Below are 19,353 nucleotides of genomic sequence, written 5' to 3'. Positions count from 1 at the left end.
TGTTAACTACCAGCCACTATCCCATACCTGACTCATGGTTTATGTTATAATCTACTTCTAAGATACTTATTTACTGTAAATGCAAGTGAAGGGAGGACGCCTTCAAATGTATTTGACATCAATATTTTTTAGCATCTAGAACATTGTAGCTGCATTTTCACCATTAATAGGTATATCTACAATTTTATGTTTTTAACTACCAGTTAATGTACTACTGCATTATATTGCATGTGTTAGAGGTCATTCAAGTCTTGTACAATTTGTCATGAACCCACTTTGAGAAAAACAGAACGAATACAATGTTGTGCAACAGCTTAATGAGATTTTATTAGCACTGCAGGCTGTAAATAGTGATAGTTGAGGGGATCTATAACACACAGCAGACAAAGGGGTTTCTGTTGACTCCAAAGCTTCACTCCTCATCAAACCCTTTCTGTAGCAGCCGGGGGAGGTTGGAAAAGAAGAAGAGAAACAGCTGTCAGGGCTCCAGATTAGTGCAGCTTTAGTGCAACAAAGCAACTATATATATATATAATTACAAAGTGATATCAACTGACAGAACACATACTCTATCTGTGCTAAAGAACGAACAGCAGAGCAGCAAAAGAGTTAAATGCAGCCACTAGAGGGCAGCACGTGTCAGGGTCAGATGCTGCAAAGTGCATGTGTCAAACCTTGGATCCGACATCGCGGCTCTTGGCACGAAGCTTGTTGACCTGAGACTCAGCGATGTCAGCTCTCTCTTCAGCCTCCTCCAGCTCATGCTGCATCTTGCGGAACTTGCCAAGATGAACATTGGCCTGTTCTTCCTGTTAAGGTTAATGAAACAAACCTGAGTATTTGGAGACAGAAGACGACACCACGTGTAGACTTCACCTCAAACATTACCACACTTACAGCCTCCTCTGCAGATCTTTTGTAGGCTTTAACTTTCAGCTGCAGCTTGTCCACTAGATCTTGAAGCCGCACGATGTTCTTGCGATCTTCTTCAGTCTGTGGAAATGAGAAACAAGGTTACACATTTGGCCTGTGAATGACTGGCAACCTGTTTAGGGTTTACTCTGTAAGGGCTCTGTCAATCACTCCCATAACCCTAAAGCAGATAAGTAGTGAAGAAAATAAATGGATGGATGGTTTCAAACTTACAAAAAATGCTTAATTCAACCTGGGAAAAGGATGCTGATAGTTTCCACAAACCTGGTAGGTGAGTTCCTTGATGCGACGTTCATATTTACGCACCCCCTTCACAGCATCACTGCTTTTCTTCTGCTCCATTTCCACCTCATTTTCAAGCTCCCTTACCTGGTTGGGGACATGAAATACAGATAACTCTCCAAAGAATTTCTTTCAAGAATTGAAAAATTTAATTTCCCAGAAATAACACAGATATGTAAAAGAAGTGCTCACCCTGGCCTCGAGCTTCTGCACCTGCTTCTTGCCTCCCTTCATGGCGATCTGCTCAGCTTCATCCAGGCGGTGCTGCAGGTCTTTGATGGTTTGCTCCATGTTCTTCTTCATTCGCTCCAGATGAGCGCTGGTGTCCTGCTCCTTCTTCAGCTCCTCTGCCATCATGGCAGCATCAGTGATGGCCTTCTTGGCCTTCTCCTCTGCATTCCTGCACTCCTGCACTGCCTCCTCCACTTCAGTTTGAAGCTGGGATGTATCAGCCTCCAGCTTCTTCTTTTGGTTTATCAGGCTGGTGTTCTGCATACAATAAACAAAGACAAATGATGTCGTATGATATGCAGTACCTTTGGTCAGCAATTTAATATGAACCTTTCTGTCTGTGTCACCTGTGAGTGCAGTAGCTGCACCCTCTCTGTAACATCCAGCAGCTCTTGCTCTGCAAGTTTGCGGCTTCTCTCTGTTTGCTCCAGAGCTGCTCTCAGCTCCTCCACTTCAGCCTGAAGCAGGGTGTTGCGTCGCTCAACAATGACAATGTTTTCCTTCATATCATCACTGGCTCGCAGAGAGTCGTCCAGCTGAAGTTGTGTGTCCTAGAAAAATGTTTGATCCTCTGGTTATAAATAATCCATTACAGAAATAGAAACATGAGAAATAATTACTTTTTAGTTTACCTTCAGATGGGCATGGACGGCCTTAAGTTGTTTCTGGGCCTCGGCTGCCTGCCTGTTGGCCTGGCTTAGCTGGATCTCCATCTCATTCAGGTCTCCTTCCATTTTCTTCTTCAGCCGCAGAGCCTCATTCCTGCTGCGAGTCTCAGCTTCAAGAGAGCTCTGCAGGGTGTCGATGGTCCTCTGGAGGTTTCTCTTGCTCTGCTCCATCTCTTCATCCTTCTCGGCCAGTTTACGCTCCATGTCAGCCTTGATTTGGTTGAACTCAAGCTGAGCTCTTAGAATCTTGCCCTCCTCGTGCTCAAGAGAACCCTAAGACGGTCGTGAAATCACATTTTGAACTGTTCTTTTTAAAGTTATAAATATATATACATAAGAGACTGGAGGATATTAGGTTTTAGTCGCACCTCTGCTTCCTCAAGGGCAGACTGAATCTCACTCTTTTCTTGCTCCAGCTGCTTACGGACCTTCTCCAACTCATGAATGGTTTTTCCCCCCTCACCAAGTTGCTCAGTGAGGTCAGAGATTTCCTCTGTGTATGAAAGTAGTTGTGTTCAGTGTACTTTTCTTTTGTACCTGTATGTGTGTGTGTGCATGTGTTGTGAATGTGCGTTCAGTTACCCTGAAGATTCTTGTTCTCTCTCTTCATGGTCTCCAAATGTTCAAGAGACTCTTCATAAGAGTTCTTCAGTTTGAAGAGCTCAGTGCTGAGAGACCTGGCCTCCTTCTGGGAGCTCTCCAGCTCACACTGACACTCCTCAAACTTCTGTTTCCACTCAGAAAGAATCTGAGATAGACATTGAGATAGAAATGGTATGAATTTAGGCTTAAATCACTGACCTCTCCATAGTTTCCCCTGTATCTGCACTGTAACAACTCTTTGACAAAGCAAGAGGTAGTTATTTGTCACAGACATGCCAGGTTTATAGTTCAACATGAAGAACAGAAAGCATGATTTTAATGATTAATGTGTTTGCAGTAGTTTAACGATAAAATATGAAAAATACTTTGTCAAAGTTTCTTTGCTTCTTGTCCAGAGCAGCGGCAGCAGCATTAGACCTCTCTACATCCACCATGAGATCTTCAATCTCATTCTGCAGCCTGTGTTTGGTCTTCTCCAGAGAGGAGCATTTAGCATTCACTGCTTCAACAGCCTCCTCAGCGTCCTGCAGACGCTGAGCCAGCTTCTTTCTAAAAGTGAAACACAACTGTTTTTATATTTTGGGCCATTATTTAGTTATTGAACATTTGTACTCTGTAGCCTTCTATAGATATAAAAATCTATCGAAGGCTTGCAGACGTACGTATGTTTATGCTTGCTTCCAATTACATATTAGAAGCTTGTTTTATTTTGTTTTTGCCTGAAAGGGAGCTTCAGGAACAACACTTTCCTTTCAGAAAATGTTAGATTTTACATTTGTTCAGGTGACCACAAGAAGTCAACTATGTACGCGGCATTTTTTAACTTTCGAATATAACCAACTAGTATTGTTGTTTTTCTGTCATTCTGGGCCAACGACACCCAGCAAAGGACACCACGTGCACTGTGGACATTGGGGTGTATGCTCATTACTTGAACTCCTTGATCAAAACGGCTCAAATCAAAACATTGAAGACGTAATTATCGTCATCACAGCTGTCGCCACTCAGCAAAATCTTCTGCACCAGCGTTGGTATTGGAGAAAAAAAAAAAGCTACAAAAAAATTCCAACTGTTTTCAAAGTTTCCTCCAGAAGGTCTCGCCTTATCACGTATACCTTCTCTACCTTCTGTACTGATACATTATTGAAATGGCACTGAAGATCAAACACTCGTGTCTTCAACCCATCCATGGTACCCGCGCAGCAGGTTGTAAAAATTGGGACGTGCACAACATGCCATGCCACCATTTGATAGCAAAAAAGGTATAAAAAGGCCTTAAAGCAGGTGGTCCTATCTTTACTGTTCTTCTTTTGAGCTCTTTATCATATTTCACAGTTTAGATTAATATTCTTGTTTGTATTTAACTTACTTGGCCTCTTCTAGTTCTTCAGTCCTCTGGATGGCATCAGTTTCATACTTGGTTCTCCACTGAGCCACCTCAGAGTTGGCCTTGGACATGCCACGCTGCAGTTCAGCTTTAGCTTCCTGCTCCTCCTCATACTGCTCCCTGAGCAGGTCACAGTCATGGCGAGAAGACTGCACTGCATGGGCTAATGCATTCTTGGCCTGGATGGATATATATATATATAATATGTGTATAATGGGGGCAATTATCTTGCAGCTTGGGTTTTTATTTTTAATTTATTTGGATCTATACTAGTTTTGCATACCTTTATTTCCTCTTCTAGCTGTCTCTTTATATCTTCAAGTTGTTGGTTATAGGAATTCTTTCCTCTAGTCAGCTGAGAAACGAGAGATTCTTTCTCTTCCATCTGTCTTAAAAGCTCATCTGCAGAGGTTCAAGTTCATTATATTCCATTGTTTTGTATTAAATGCGTATGACATTTTAAGTGAACACAGGATAATACAAACCATTCTCTGCTTGAAGCTTGGCTTTCTGAGTGGTTAAGTCACTAAGGGATCGTTGATATTCATCACACTTGGTCCTGTATTCATTCATTTGATCCTCCAAAGTTCTGCAGGTCTTTTCCAGTGTAGTCTAAATATAACAGTTCACAGACAGTCTAGATGTTAATCTGTTATTTGAAGTGACCAACCACATTTTTAAACTTACCTTAGACTTTACAGTTTGTTCCATATTGGAGACCACATCATCCAGCTCCAGTCTGAGCTCACTCTTCTCCTTCTCCAGTTTCTGCTTGACTCTCTGCAGGTTGTCAATCTGCTCTCCCAGCTCAGCAACACTGTCGGCTTGTTTCTTCCTGAGTGTGGCAGTAGTGGCTTCGTGGTGCAGAGTGGCCTCTTCGAGGTCTCTGCGCAGTTTCTGGAACTCGGCCTCCCTCTTCTTGTTCATCTCAATCTGGGCAGCTGTGGCTCCTCCAGCCTCCTCCAACCTCTCACTGATCTCCTCCAGCTCTCTGGCCAGGTCAGCTCTCTGCTTCTCCACCTTGGCTCGAGCAGCTCTCTCTGCTTCGAGCTCTTCCTCCAGCTCCTCTACACGAGCCTGGTGTGAGAATAACATGTTGAAATGAGTCAGTACTTTAAAAAATACAGTTAAGACAAAAAACAGTGCACATTTTGTCACCTGTAGCTCTTTCAGTTTCTTTTGCAGTTGAATAATGATGGCCTGTTCATCTTCAACTTTGCTGTTCAGCTGGCTGATTTCAAAGTCTTTCCTGCAGCATTTTTTCTTGTCAGTGTTAGGCAACAAAACAGTGTACATGGTATTCAGTGATGATACTGACTGAACAATGTTGAGATGAATGCTTACTTTTTCAGACGCTCCTCCAGCTGTTGCTTGTCATTTTCAAGATCCATCACAGACTCCTGGGTCAACTTTAGATCTCCCTCTAGCTTCCTCTTAGCTCTCTCGAGGTCCATTCGAATCTTTTTCTCTTGCTCAAGAGATCCTTCAAGCTTATGGCAAAACGAAATATTATTGCATTTCTGAATAGCTTAATCCCCAATATAGTGTCATCTAAGTAGCATAATTTCAAAAAGTTTATATTTTACATCATCCACTTGCTGCTCCAGCTTAGCCTTGGCCTTGGTCAGAGTGTTGACTTTGTCTTCCTCACTTTGCAGGTCATCCAGAGTTTGCTGATGAGCTTCCTGTAAAGCTTTCTTTTCCTTGGTCAGCTTGGCAATGATCTCATCTAAAGCAGCCATCTCTTCAACAAGGTTCTTGACCTGTTGCAGGTAAATGATGGTATTACAAATTCTGTGCACAGCTTAGACACATGACTCTTTTTCATACCCTTGTTGTCAGAAATAGAAATATCAAATTAGTCATACCTTGTTCTCAGTGGCATGCTTCTCTTTCTCCACTTTAGCTAGAGTTAACTCTAAGTCATCGATGTCTTTCTTCAGCTCGGTGCACTCGTCCTCCAGCTTCCTCTTCTTAGCAGTCAGTTCTGCATTCATCTCCTCCTCATCCTCCAGCCTCTCTGTCAGCTCTTTGATTTTGGCTTCCAGCTGAATCTTGCTCTTGATCAGCCCCTCACATCTTTCTTCAGCATCACATAGATTGTCTTGTTCCTACCAAATAGAATTCTTGTTAGTGCTCACTTTAATGACACATTTAAAGCAATATATAACTATGGTGTCATTCTTACTGCTTGAACTTGGAGCTGCAGGTCATTCTTCTCTTGGAGAAGAGTCACCATTTTCTCCTCTAGTTCCTTTCTTCGAGCTTCAGATTTTGCATAAGCTTCTTTGAGTTTTAGGAATTCTTCCTTCATGTTGGCCATCTCCTTTTCTGCCTCAGCAGATCTCAGCAGAGGTTTGATCTTGAAGAAAAGCTTCATCCAGGGCCAATTCTTAACCCCCATGAAGGCACGTATGTTCCACTGGATTACTAATAAAGCATCTCTAGAAGTTTTTTCAAGTAAATTAGGGATTCAGTTAAGCATAAAATCACAAAACAATAACTACTGAATGTTTAATGACCAGTATCACGTGGCTGTAGAAGATACCTGCGTTCCACCATCTTCTGATACTCAATGCGAGACAAAAGACCACGGGATCTGGCTTGAATCGCTGTGATGATTTTGGAAAGACGCTCATCTCTCATCTCCTCAAGCAGACCCAGCAAGCCAGCCTTGAAGAACACCTAACAACAGCAATGGGTTTTAAGGTTGCAAAATTCTGTTTTTATTTTTGGACATTTTTACTGATATGAGTAACACCTGAGAAGATACCTTTGTATGCCCAAACTTGTATTGGTTGTGATCAATATCCAAAGACCCAAGAAGTTTCTCTGCTCCTTTCCTACTGTCTATGAACTGGCCTTCGGGAATGGCAGCAGGATTCAGGATGCGATATCTAGAAAATGATGTAAACTTGTGCTTATAGTGCAGTGGAAATGCTATCAAAGTTTTGAGATACCCCTACTGAAAGTAGAATGAAGCACACGAGTGTTTTTCATATTCTCTAGTCTAAGGTGTCTAATATATCAGATTTCTTCTTGTATAAAAATATTTTACTGCATAATTAGTAAAAGCAAAAACTTCAATACTCTGAACTCATGTAATTTCATAATAGAATGTCTGATTCTTTCTGAATTGGTGTGAGAGTCAACAAGAGGTCTTTAAACATGTCTGAAAAACAGAATGTGAATTTCTTAATGTATTAGGTAAATTTACTACTTTCAAATATTTTTAAGTATGAAAATCTGTGCTTTTAATGTACTCATATACTTTTCAACTTTTTATTCTTTTTGAAAACTTGACGACATGATGATTATTGCTCATTTGGAAGCATTTTTCTTTATAGTTTTTCAAGAAATTGAGTACGGGTTTGCACTAAAGAGCTTAAAGCTAGCAACTTAGGTAACTCACCTAGCTTCTCCAAACTAAATGAGTTTTTCAATTTTTCAATCTTCAAAGACTTACCATGGATATTTTAGAAATACATCTGTAAAGATTGTGGCTCATTGGGGTTGGTTTAAATTACAAATGAAACGTACTTTAATGTGAAAAAAAATTCATCTAACCAGTTACTCATGAGCTCCTATCAGTCAAAGCCTATATGGTGCCCTTTCCAACAATCTTTTACAGTTTTGTTTTGGGATTTTTTTTTTGTTAATTTAGGCTGCATATCACAATATCTGTCAATGTAAATATTTTTGCAGTAAAATATTTTACACAAGCACTAGTATTGTTCTTGACAGCACTAACAAGATCCCATTTCATATATTAGACATTTTAGACAGTATGAAAAATTGTTTGTTTTTCTTGTGGTCTGGGTATCTCGCATGTGGGAGCATTTCCAACCTGTGATCTTAATGAGGTAATACCTCTGCTTGAAATCTCCATAGAGGATCCTGTTGGGGAAACCCTTTCTGCAGATCCTGATGCCTTCCAGCACACCGTTACAGCGCAGCTGGTGCATCACCAGAGGGTTCTCCATGGCCCCTGGAGTCTTGGTCTCGTTGGGGATGATGCAGCGTACAAAGTGAGGGTGAGTCGACCTCAAGTTGGTCATCAGCTTGTTCAGGTTCTCCTTTAATGAGGTAAAACAGATATTTAGAAATACTAATGATAGTTGCATGTAAAAACCATTTAGTCCAAGAAATCTAAAACATAAGCAGTACCCTGTGAAGAGCAGACACTGTCTGAAAGGAGGATCCTTTTTTCTTCTTCTCTTTTTTTCCCTCGACAGCTTCAGACATAGCTGTTGAGAAAATATGTGTTGTTAGTACTAGACAAGAAACCCTACAAATATCTTCAAACTAGATATTCAGCCAGGTGTACCTGAGTCAGCTCCTGCATAATTTGCAAACAGAGTTGCAAGAAGTTTGAGGGTAGACTTTTGGTACAATGCCACAACAGTCTCATTCAGAGGATCCTTGTTCTTCACCAACCAGTTGTTGATATTATAATCAACAGTTCCAGCGTAGTGAACCAGGGCAAAGTGAGCCTCTGGTTTTCCTTTGACAACTCTGGGCTTCTGGAAGTTGCTGGATTTTCCCAGGTGGTTGTCATAGAGCTTAGCTTTAAAGGTGGCATCACTGGCTTTGGGGAACATGCACTCCTCTTCAAGGATGGACATGATACCCATGGGCTGCAATTTATGAGTGAAAGGGCAAAATATGAGTTTTGTTTTTTTTTTTAAATACCATATTTGAGCTGAACATGTAATAGTTCAGGGTCTCACCTTTTCAATCAGGTCGATACAGGCCTGCAGATCCATGCCAAAGTCAATGAAAGTCCATTCGATGCCCTCTTTCTTGTACTCTTCCTGCTCCAGTACAAACATGTGGTGGTTGAAAAACTGTTGCAGTTTTTCATTGGTGAAGTTGATGCACATCTGCTCAAAGGTGTTGAACTGTAAAGAAAGAAAGAAAGAAAATGTATTCAATTTTAATCATTCTGTACATATTATGTTGGGAGAGATGCAGTTTACTGTGATTACTCACATCAAAGATTTCAAATCCGGCAATGTCCAGCACCCCTATGAAGTACTGGCGAGGCTGCCTGGTCTCCAGTGACTGGTTGATTCGCATTACCATCCACAGGAACATCCTCTCATAAACAGCTTTTGATAGAGCACCAACAGCATAGTTCACCTGTGGAATGGGAACACAAGGACCATACAAGAAGCCACAAAGCAAGGAGGGTGTATTCCTCATTTTTGAATCTAAATCTAACCATTTAAAGATAACTGTATTGAAATATGCCTTCTCTTATTCTCTGACCTGGGCCACATTTTGTCCTTTGGTGACCCACTCGTTTCCTACTTTGACTCTTGGGTGACAGAGACCTTTGATGAGGTCGGCAGAGTTCAGGCCCATCAGATATGCAACTTTGTCAGCATCTGAAGAAAAAATAGAATACTTTGATTGGTTTGATTCTGTGCCAAAGTGCCAAACAGAACCACACTGTACCTTCAGTGCCATCAGCCTCTGCCTGCTCCTCTCGCTGCTTCTGCTTGAATTTCATGTTACCATAGTGCATGATGGCACCAGTCAGCTTGTACACAGAGTTCTTTTCCTCTTGCGTAAAGCCCAATACATCAAAGGCACTCTGTAGAACAGCATACAATAATGTCTCAACATCCTTAAAGTGAAAATATCACTTTAAGTAATCGGTCCAAAACTTCTACGGTGCTCTATAAGACCAACACCTGGACTTATTAAATGAGAGGTTATAAAATAGCAATAAGTGAGAGCCTGACATCTGTTGCCATGAGTTCCTCAGCGTCATCAATGGAGGCCACTTGGGTTTCCCCCTGTGAGATGAAGGCATAGTCATAGGGATTATTGGTGATCAGCAGCATCTCTGGAAGACACATGAATGAATGAAAAAAGGTGATAAAGGTGGGCATGTGACAATATAGAACCTATGTTTTATATTTTTTTATACCGTTCCATGCACTAACCCAAGATTTCAGGCTTTTTGTTGGACAGAATCTGGTAGAAGATGTGGTAATCTCTCTCTGCCTTGAGCTGGAAGATCACACGAGACTTCTCCAGAAGGTCTGACAAACGTGAAGTAGAAGGTATTTGTGTTAAATATACTGTGTGACTGTTTGACAAAATAAATATTATATAAGTGTTGAAAGAATGTTTGTTCTTACATGTTTCGATATCAGCAGAGGCTACTTTTCCCCTGGTATCAAAGTGAATTCGGATAAATTTACCCTGAAAAGATAATATTTGCATTTAAAAACCTTCCTCTTACTGACTAATTCCATAGAAACATAATATTCACAATACTCATGTTTCAGTTTTAAAATATTTGCCACTCACAAATCTGGAGGAGTTGTCATTCCTAATGGTCTTGGCATTGCCAAAGGCCTCCAGAGCAGGGTTAGCCTGGATAATTTGATCCTCCAGGGTGCCCTGTCATAAAGGAACACTGTGGTTGTTAAATGTGTGAATATTTAGAGGTTATCTCTTTTTTCTTTTTCTTTTTCTTTTAATTAAGAATCTCTGCTAGCAGATTATATGAAATCAGGAGAAACGTTTGTAGTCTTTGCAGGTCTTAAGCCATCATCATTGATGAGAAGCAATCCAAGCCTGTCACCCTGGTTAAAAGTGAAAAATTCTTTTGGTTAGTGTCAATTAGAATATCTATTTCTCTACTTGTTGTCCATGGTTACCCTGAAGAACAATTTTAAAAAGCCTAACATGTTTTGATAACATAGTGTTTGAGGTACTTTGCATTTGCATTGATGAGCTCTTGGACCTAAGACAGAGTTTACTGCTTACCTTGTCCTTGACATTTGTGTCCTTCTTAACACTTCCAGCCGCAATACTTGCAAAATACTGGATTACTCGCTTTGTGTTGACGGTCTTTCCTGCACCAGATTCTCCACTGTAATTGCAAAGTCACTCATCAATACGTAAATGCACCATATTGTAGAATAATGTTGTGTTGTGTATCCAAGACTTTACATACGTGATCAGAATTGACTGATTTTCACGGTCTGCAAAAAAGTACGTTTGCAAAGGTTATGTCAGTATATGTCCCAAAACTTAAACCAAACTGTATCTATTAATATCCATCTGTACCTGCCAGCATGTACTGGTAGGCATTGTCAGAGATGGAGAAGATATGAGGAGGTGCTTCACTCCTCTTCTTTCCTCTGTAGGCAAGAACCACCTCCTGATTGTAGACTGGCAGCCATTTGTAGGGGTTGACAGTCACGCAGAACAACCCAGAGTAGGTCTGAGAATATAAAGAAAACCATTGCTGTTAAGGCATAAATGCATTTCTATTTCTAATTTAAAACTTTTTGTTTGGATTTGCTTCAGGCTTTGGACATGCCGCTCATTTGATGGTAACTCCTAGAACATTGTTGTGTCTAGATTCAAGATTCAAGGTCTTTATTGTCAATGCAGTGTACTAAAATGCCACTTCACCCCAAGCCCCCCGTGGTGCATTTATAAGAATATAAAAAACATATCTAAAAACAGATATGAGACTAGAAATTACAAATAAGTAATAACTCACTAAATTTGGGTAAAGTTAAGAGATAAAAAGTACTATTACTAACTATATCTATGCACAATAAACAAAGACAGGACAGAGGCAATATGAAGTGGCCATGTGCAATTATAGTAAAGTGAGATGATTGTGCAGTAGGAATGAATACCAGGTTCAAGTTATGAGTCAGGATATTGTACACAAGACAGGACGAAGACGTGCAAGATGCAAAATGTGCAAATATAGTATAGTTTAGATGTGTTCAGTAACTATGTGACTGAGGTGTGCAAATAAGCGTATTGTTCCTAGTTTGTAGTAGATTTGTGGAAGTTTTTGAGTTTTTTGGTGAGTATTGTAAGGTGTTTTTAAAAGTGTTTGTGTTTATCAGTCCTTTGGTGGTAGTGAGTTGAGGGCTTTGACTGCTTGGGGGGGAAAGCTCTTGCTTCTATGTTAACATTTTAAGTACATTCCTAGTTAATGGAATACAGTATTTGCTAAAGTTAGAAAAAATGAAGCTTCTGAATATTTCTGCCAGCCCCCAATATCAAGCTTAACCACAGTTCATAGGTCATCTTCGTGCCAACGTTCCCCAGCCGATCGCTTATTGCTTCCCTACAGTTCTTACACATCTGCTATCCTCTTTGCAACCCACTTATATGCAATCTCTTCAGTTTCATGCTGTGTCTGATTTAATCAATGCCATCTCATTCCTGTTCTTTTCAGAACATTTTGCTGCTCCTCATCTGGTGAAAGCACCAGATGTAAATGACTGCAAATAGGTTTTACCAGGTTTTCCTTGTTTTTGACTTGCTAACTACTCACATAGATCATCCATGCTGCATAACGCTCTTTGAGATTAAACAGCACAGCTGGTTCATGGAGGAAGGTCAGCATGGCCATGTCTTCAATCTTGTCAAACTTTGGAGGATTTTGTTGCAGAATCTGCGAGTCTTTGACAGTCACAGTCTGGAAGGAAGAAAATAGAATGTGTTTTGATGATTTGGGTTATGAAACCAAACATTAACCTCCTGTTGTCTGTGTTACCTGCTTGTTCTGCCCTGTTATTGTCAGCATTACTTGTGTAGTGTTACAGTGCATACCACAGGCTGTCATTGCCAGATGGCAGCAATACCTCGCTTCATCACTCAGCTGCTCTGTGCTGTGAGCGGAGACTTTAATTGCACTAGTAGACAGGCTTCCATTTGAACTTGTCCTGACACTCACTTAAGGACAACACTTTAAATCATTCATAGATTTACACTCAGATTATCACTTTCTCCCAGACATGCACTCATATGCACTCACATCTAATGTGTTTCCTGTGCTGCTCTAACTGACCTGGTTACTGGAGTGGCTCCAGTTCATCAAAATCACCTGATAGATTTAGTTTTATGGTACAGAGTGGTGTACTGAACGACCAAGTGGACCAGGCAATCGATTGCCTACCACTACAGTATGTAAGGTAGGCTAAGTAAGATTATATTTGACTTAACCGCAATCTCACTGTGCAAACAAAATGCTAAAAACAGCAACGAACTAACCTTCCCATTCTGGGTCTCTACAGTGACCTTGTCTCCATCTCGGCTGGTGATGGTTGCCTTCACAAACTCTTCTACTGGATCAGGGACAAAGCATTCCTTCTTAATGTCAAAAGGACGCGTTGAGGCCTCCATACGTTCCTTCTCCGACTTCCTTAGGTACTGGGCAGCCGCCCCAAACACAGACATCTCTGCATCCCCCATCACAGCACTAATATACATGCAAAGAGTTGGTTCAGAGCTTGATACTTTTTCTTTCTTTTCTTTAAAAATTTACTGCACTCCATACTTATGCAAATGAAAATCTAACTTATTTTCTTTGTCCAAACCATATATAGAATTTCCACTGATGGAAATATATAATTGCCATATAATTGACTCTGTAATATAAGTTGTTATAAAAAGAAAGATCATTTACCAGTGGGTTCAGCTCAGATGACAAGTGAGCTCAGACTTCACTGTATGAAATGATGATTCACCTGCAGTAACCAGAGAAAAAGAGTGTTTAATGAGATTCTGCAACATCCTTTTGGGTCATGTAAATGGACTGGATCTTATGAAGTGCTTTTCTACAATACTTAAGCACTTAAAGTGCTGAATACAACGTGTCTCAGTCACCCAAGTATTTTTTCTACATCTTAGTGCTTTCTATCTAACATTCACACTCAGATGGGAGCAACTCGGGGTTTAGTCTCTTGCCCACTTTGGCATGTAGCAGCCAGGGATCGAACCAGTAACCTTCTAGATTAGTAGATAACCTACCACAGAGGTGGGACCAAGTCATTGTTTTGCAAGTCTCAAGTAAGTCTCAAGTCTTTATCCTCAAGTCTCAAGTCAAGTCTCAAGTAATGTCAGGCAAGTCAGAGTCGAGTCTCAAGTCACTGGTGTAAAAGTCCAAGTCAAGTCACAAGTCTGAAACTTTGAATTTCAAGTCCTTTCGAGTCTTTAAAAAAAAAAAAAAATAACGAAAAAATAATGTTGCAGTTATGCTAAATGTAAATATTAGACCATGTAATTTTAAAATCTGTGTTTTTCTCAACACATGACAAAATAGTGAACTTAGAAAATATACACAAATTGTGAAATTGCACCTCTTTAAAATGCAGCTCAATTAAAGCTAGCTCCAAGAATAATTTTCACCGACAGTTCTGAGATAAGCTGCATGTTATTCTTGGATGCGGTTGTAGGACCGGCTTTAAAATCGCATGACAAAAATATCATACATAAATAAATGATATTTTTTTAAAAAATATCATTTAAAAAAAAAACTGCATCACCAACGTAGCCTGGACAACATTTGCTAGTTAGATGAAGTCAGCTATCTCATCGTAGCATATTTATATGCATATTTATAATCATACGGTTCTTGGAGTGAGTGCATACACTCATGAAGTTTAGTAACTTCAGGTCACTGCAACAAGCCCAGGTACAGTTTACCGACGGATGGGTGCAGGACCTTGAAATGCACCGTGTAGAACGAAAGACCATCGTACGTATCATAAGTTTACCAGTCTCACAAATCGTCATCATAAATACACATTCCTTAACCGTTTATTAATAGGACCTTTGAGCTCAATGGTAATTAATTAGCAGTGGAAATAATTTCTGGTAGCGTCACAGAAATGTAGCAGTGACAATAATACTGTATGCTGTAATCGTACTGGGCAATTAGTGATACAAAAAACCTGTTTTATCCTGTGAATAAAAGTATATGTTTTTGTCAATGTACCATAATAACAGAAGCGAAACGCAATATTGTGTCAGGACAATTCACTATTTATGCACAATAAATAAAGGAGCATAGCGCGACAATTTCTGTTCAGCGCCAGACTTGCTTGTAACCTATATCACCAATTATGTTATGAAAAATGACGCATTAACTACAACAGCAGACTGACCTTTGTGGAAATGCTTGGAGCAGACTAACCTGTGAGCTGGAGGGTTCTGGGACGTTATATTTGATCTTTGAATGGCTGCAATCCAGGCCATCCGTCACGTCTTTGTTACTTCGGAAACATGGCTCGAACAATTTCTCCTCAATGACGTAATCCGATAACAACCGATCTCTTTACCCGTCGGCTTCCCGTGGCTGTCATGCGACCGGCTATTGCAGTTAATAATACAACAGCTTCTTGACATTTTTGTGTTTCTATTTATGGCTGTGTGACTGATTTTAATTGAAAGCCTGCATGCGCTAGTACCGCTTGCCACGAGTTCCCAGAATCCTTTGCGGTTCTACCCGTGAATGACGTCACATTTTCAATCTCTATATAATATGCATGTTAAATTTTATATTTGGGGTAAAATATCAAGTCTTTTCAAGTAAACCGGTTCAAGTCCAATTCAAGTCCCAAGTCATTGGTGTAAAAGTCCAAGTCAAGTCACAAGTCTTAGAACATTTTTTCAAGTCAAGTCTAAAGTCATAAAATTAATGACTCGAGTCTGACTCGAGTCCAAGTCATGTGACTCGAGTCCACACCTCTGACCTACCACAGCCATACAAAGTACACCAGTCCAGTGTTAGCTAAGTGTTAAATAGGACCAGGAGACCTTATAACACCACATTTAAACCTGTTTAGTTTAGACAATGGGAAAATAAACTATGATAACAGCATGCAAAGTATAACCAGACTTACAGAGGCCAGGTGAAGAGAAAGCAGCTGGTAGACCTGCAGGCAAAGCTGGGATCAAATATATAACCCCAGATAACCCTACCTTACAAGGCCAAGGGCACCACCCTGACCTGATAACACACACACACACTTGGTAACCACCATCATTTTCATCACTTATGACAGGGCTCTCCATGGTCATGAGATGATGTCTGGCTGCCCTCTCTGCTTGTTTGTCTCCACCTCTCATGTCCAAATAATGTGATTTTTGGGAACACCGCCAGGAACTTTCTGCAGCATAACTCATCTGTGACTCACCCAAACATAGCTTCTCTATCTCTAATTCTGCCACACTTTTTTCCTGTCATCTCTTGCACTGAATTCTTCTTCCAAGTGGGGACTGGTCATGGATGGAAACCAGATTCCATTTACTGCCTGGGCAGAAGGGGAGAAAAGGACAGAATGACACTTGAAAGGCACAAATTGCCACCTTATTTACTTATAGTCTACAATGACTCAGTCATTTTTGCCATGGGCAGTGCACTTCCATAGCTTGGACTTTTCTCCTTGTCAGCAGTCCAACTTTCAGCAGCCCACAGAGCAGATGGAATCTTAGCAAAACATTATACAGTTTTCACCCAGTTAGGCACAGTTTGCAGGTTGTCTTAAACACATGTTTGTGTTACACACGAGACACAATAATAAAGGAAGTTTAAAAATACATCACAGATGTCATTTCTAAAATACAACTCAGACCCGTTCACACTTGTCGCGAATGATGTTCATAAAGACTCGTTACAGCTGATGCACTTCAGAGTGCACAGCTCTGCACACAAGGTTGATACCAGCGACTGAAAACAATCTAAGGGAAAGTAATTTCAGATTAAATGTGGGCCAATAACCATGTTAAGCTGAAATAGTTTCACATGGAATGACAGGCAATTTGAAAACAGACCTGCTAGTATGAGACTAATATATGTCGGACTTTCAGATACTCAGGAAAGTGTGTCCTTTCACATTTTTCTCAAATTTGTTCATGTTTTAGCTTTTAGAATTATATTGGATCAGTAAAAAGTGAAATTGGATAGTATTAAGTCAATTAAAGATTGAGACATGCATTGCTAAAGACTTGAGCCACCCCGTTTGTTTTAACACTTTGCTTATTTTTTTGTTATTTTAAAGGCTCGTCGTGAGCAACAGGTTTTTAGGCTTTCTGGAGGTTTAGACTGCTTTGTTAGTTTTTTTCAGTCAAGTCATTGTAACAGACTATTTTCAAAGGAAAGTTATTTGTTGTTGTTGTTGTTGTTGTTAAGCCGCTGAAGACTGACCTATGAATCATTCAAAGCATACAAAAGGCACCTAGCTCAAGGTGATTTCCAGTGAGCTATTAGCTGATCCACTCTGCAGTCCCACCTGGAAAGTGTCCGATTGGTAACAGCTTCATTTTTCAGTCTGACAATGATCCCAAACACACTCCCAATGCAGTAAAAACATTGGATAGAAAAAACACGCAATGAACACTATCAGTCATAGATCGGCTTTAATCTTGTGCATGACACTGTATACATCTTTTTTGGTCTTTACATTTCCAACACAGCCCCGTGGGATTAAAAAGCTTTTCCAAGCCCTGAACATTCTGTTTTTTGTTTTGTGGAGTGTGGAGTGAATCTGGTTTTGACAGATACAACTGTTTCAAAAGATTTGTGAGATTGTGTGAGAACAATTAGAAGTTCATATAGTGCCAAATCACAACAGCAGTCAACTAAACATGCTTTATATTGTAAGGTAAAGACTTGACAAAGCCAATCAAAGGGGCACAGAGAGATTGATTTACAGCCTAAACTCCAGGAATTAAATGACCCCCTTTGATTCTAGGTGAGGTTGTTTTTCTGGGAAGAGGTTGGATTTAGTTTGGTGATTCAGTAGTGGTCAGTGTTTTGGAATGACTCACTGAACCAAAGCTTGTACTGATGGTGAACAATTGACAGACGACTTGGAGCCATGGGCTTCTAATACACTTTCTAATAACAGTTTTATTTTTTCAGTTATTATACAGGAAGTTCCACTTTTGATTTTACATGTGGTTGAATCTTCTTCACACTCACAGTTTGTAGATTATGAATCCTTATAGATGATGATTATACTGTAAAGAGAGAAAGCGGGAGCGAGAATGACATTTGTATATATGAAATTAAAACTTGAAAATATTTAGAATGTTTAAGCATGAGCAAAATTACATTCAAATAAAATTTTCAAATATGTCTAATTAAATTCTGAGTACACTGAAAGATGTTTGAACATTAACCTGTGACTGATAGTAATACTGAAATCATCCACAGGATAGCCTTCTGAACACTTGGATTTTAAAACTGCAATCCTGAAATGTTCTGTTTCTTAGTTTAATTTGAAAACATTTTGACACCTGGCCATATGCAAATCAATGCCAACAGAGGAGGCTAAGATAACCTTTATTAGTCCCACACGTGGGAAATTTGTTAAACTTTGCTATACTGCATCACCACCTCAAGGATTTTAGTTCCATTCTTATTGCAAGTACAAAAACATATTTCTGAGAGTATTGGTTGTATTAATGATATTGTGTCTGTCAGTTCAGGCAGGGTATTATTAGATGCTATTCTTGGTAGCAAATTCTTACACCCATCACACCTCACTGAAGTGATTTGTTGGTCTATTTAAAGCCTCTCACAGCTGCATTCATTCTATGAAATTCACCCCACCCCAAACTTCCTCTGCTGTAGTCAGACTGTTTTTGTAATCACCACAAACAGATCAAATGGATTTTACAAAGACAGACTTTCATTTTAAGTTTATGATTCAGTCACTATAGAGCAAAAATAGGTGATTTTTTTTTTTTTTTTTTGAAGACACCCACCTGGCAACCTGTGCAGCTGCTTTGCGACTGAGTTGCCCAAAGCCTGAGAGTGACCAGTGAAATAATTCAATAGAATCACCGAGCATACACAGATATATCTTAATCACAAGGAGGTTGCTTCCTATTTTTGCTCAAATCACACTAACTGCAATCGTTCCCAGTCAAGCTTTGCAAGTATTACTTTTTAATTTATAAACTCCAGATCTGACAGATGCTGAAAAAAACAAGCAAAAAAAACTACCCCGACCCCCCCACCACATTAAAAACAATCACCAAAGCAGGGGACAACTACGCTCTCTTGACCTGTGTAGTGCACTCTATGTAGTATTTTGCATTGTAGTAACTGTAGACTGGGATTTCTAATCGATTTAAAGGTTTCAAGCGTATCTGAGACCAGAAGCTTTGAAGTTTTCCGACTCCCATTTTGCAATAGGAAAGGATATTGATTCATCCATTCTGGAGAGTGTCCTGTATATTTTAGACAGTAATTTGGGGGTTTTGAGATAAAGGAATTGTACCACATTTTCTTGTTTGCAATTTCACTTGATTAGGCTTAAATTTCGTTTTCAAAATAGATTTACTTTTTTGACATTCAACAAATCCAGTTTTGATAATCCATATTGTTTAACTAATGTATCAAATAGAATAAAGTCTATTCTGTAATTGGCTAATGGGTTCTGGGTCAAGACAGTTTAACTACAG

At 39.8% G+C, this 19,353-nt stretch overlaps 1 protein-coding gene across 1 annotated transcript; it reads right to left on the bottom strand.

Moving 5' to 3' along the window:
- Positions 1–302: 302 nt before the first annotated feature.
- On the bottom strand, positions 303–15,872 carry LOC147309112 (myosin-7-like). The gene is made up of 39 exons (XM_086271188.1): positions 15,783–15,872; positions 13,565–13,625; positions 13,150–13,357; positions 12,431–12,574; positions 11,194–11,350; positions 11,081–11,108; positions 10,891–10,996; positions 10,429–10,521; positions 10,257–10,320; positions 10,059–10,157; positions 9,855–9,958; positions 9,565–9,703; positions 9,376–9,494; positions 9,097–9,246; positions 8,835–9,005; positions 8,432–8,741; positions 8,272–8,351; positions 7,975–8,180; positions 6,878–7,001; positions 6,653–6,789; positions 6,293–6,548; positions 5,973–6,215; positions 5,691–5,867; positions 5,449–5,594; positions 5,263–5,353; positions 4,792–5,181; positions 4,590–4,716; positions 4,388–4,506; positions 4,087–4,283; positions 3,083–3,266; positions 2,697–2,862; positions 2,483–2,607; positions 2,079–2,387; positions 1,794–1,997; positions 1,408–1,704; positions 1,198–1,302; positions 898–993; positions 675–809; positions 303–433 (listed from the first exon to the last, which is right to left on the bottom strand). Exons 3-39 carry the CDS (start codon positions 13,348–13,350, stop codon positions 413–415), a joined length of 5,820 nt encoding a protein of 1,939 aa, XP_086127314.1. The 5' UTR covers positions 13,351–13,357; positions 13,565–13,625; positions 15,783–15,872; the 3' UTR covers positions 303–412.
- Positions 15,873–19,353: the final 3,481 nt, after the last annotated feature.

Source organism: Aulonocara sp. 'chitande type north' Nkhata Bay, linkage group LG18 (genome assembly GCF_057382095.1).
Source record: "Aulonocara sp. 'chitande type north' Nkhata Bay isolate Kocher_YH1m ecotype deep benthic linkage group LG18, A_spYH_male_GT1.1, whole genome shotgun sequence".
Taxonomy (NCBI): domain Eukaryota; kingdom Metazoa; phylum Chordata; class Actinopteri; order Cichliformes; family Cichlidae; genus Aulonocara; species Aulonocara sp. 'chitande type north' Nkhata Bay.
This window is presented reverse-complemented; position numbering and strand designations above follow the sequence as displayed.

Bases quoted from the DNA above. Each gene is read 5' to 3' on its own strand.
- LOC147309112 (XM_086271188.1), bottom strand. From the start codon at position 13,350: ATGGGGGATGCAGAGATGTCTGTGTTTGGGGCGGCTGCCCAGTACCTA. The intron at 10,321-10,428 runs GTGAGTGGCAAA...TTATCTTTTCAG, and splicing joins ATGACAACTCCTCCAGATTT to GGTAAATTTATCCGAATTCA. The intron at 9,704-9,854 runs GTCAGGCTCTCA...GCTGTTCTACAG, and splicing joins AGGAACTCATGGCAACAGAT to AGTGCCTTTGATGTATTGGG.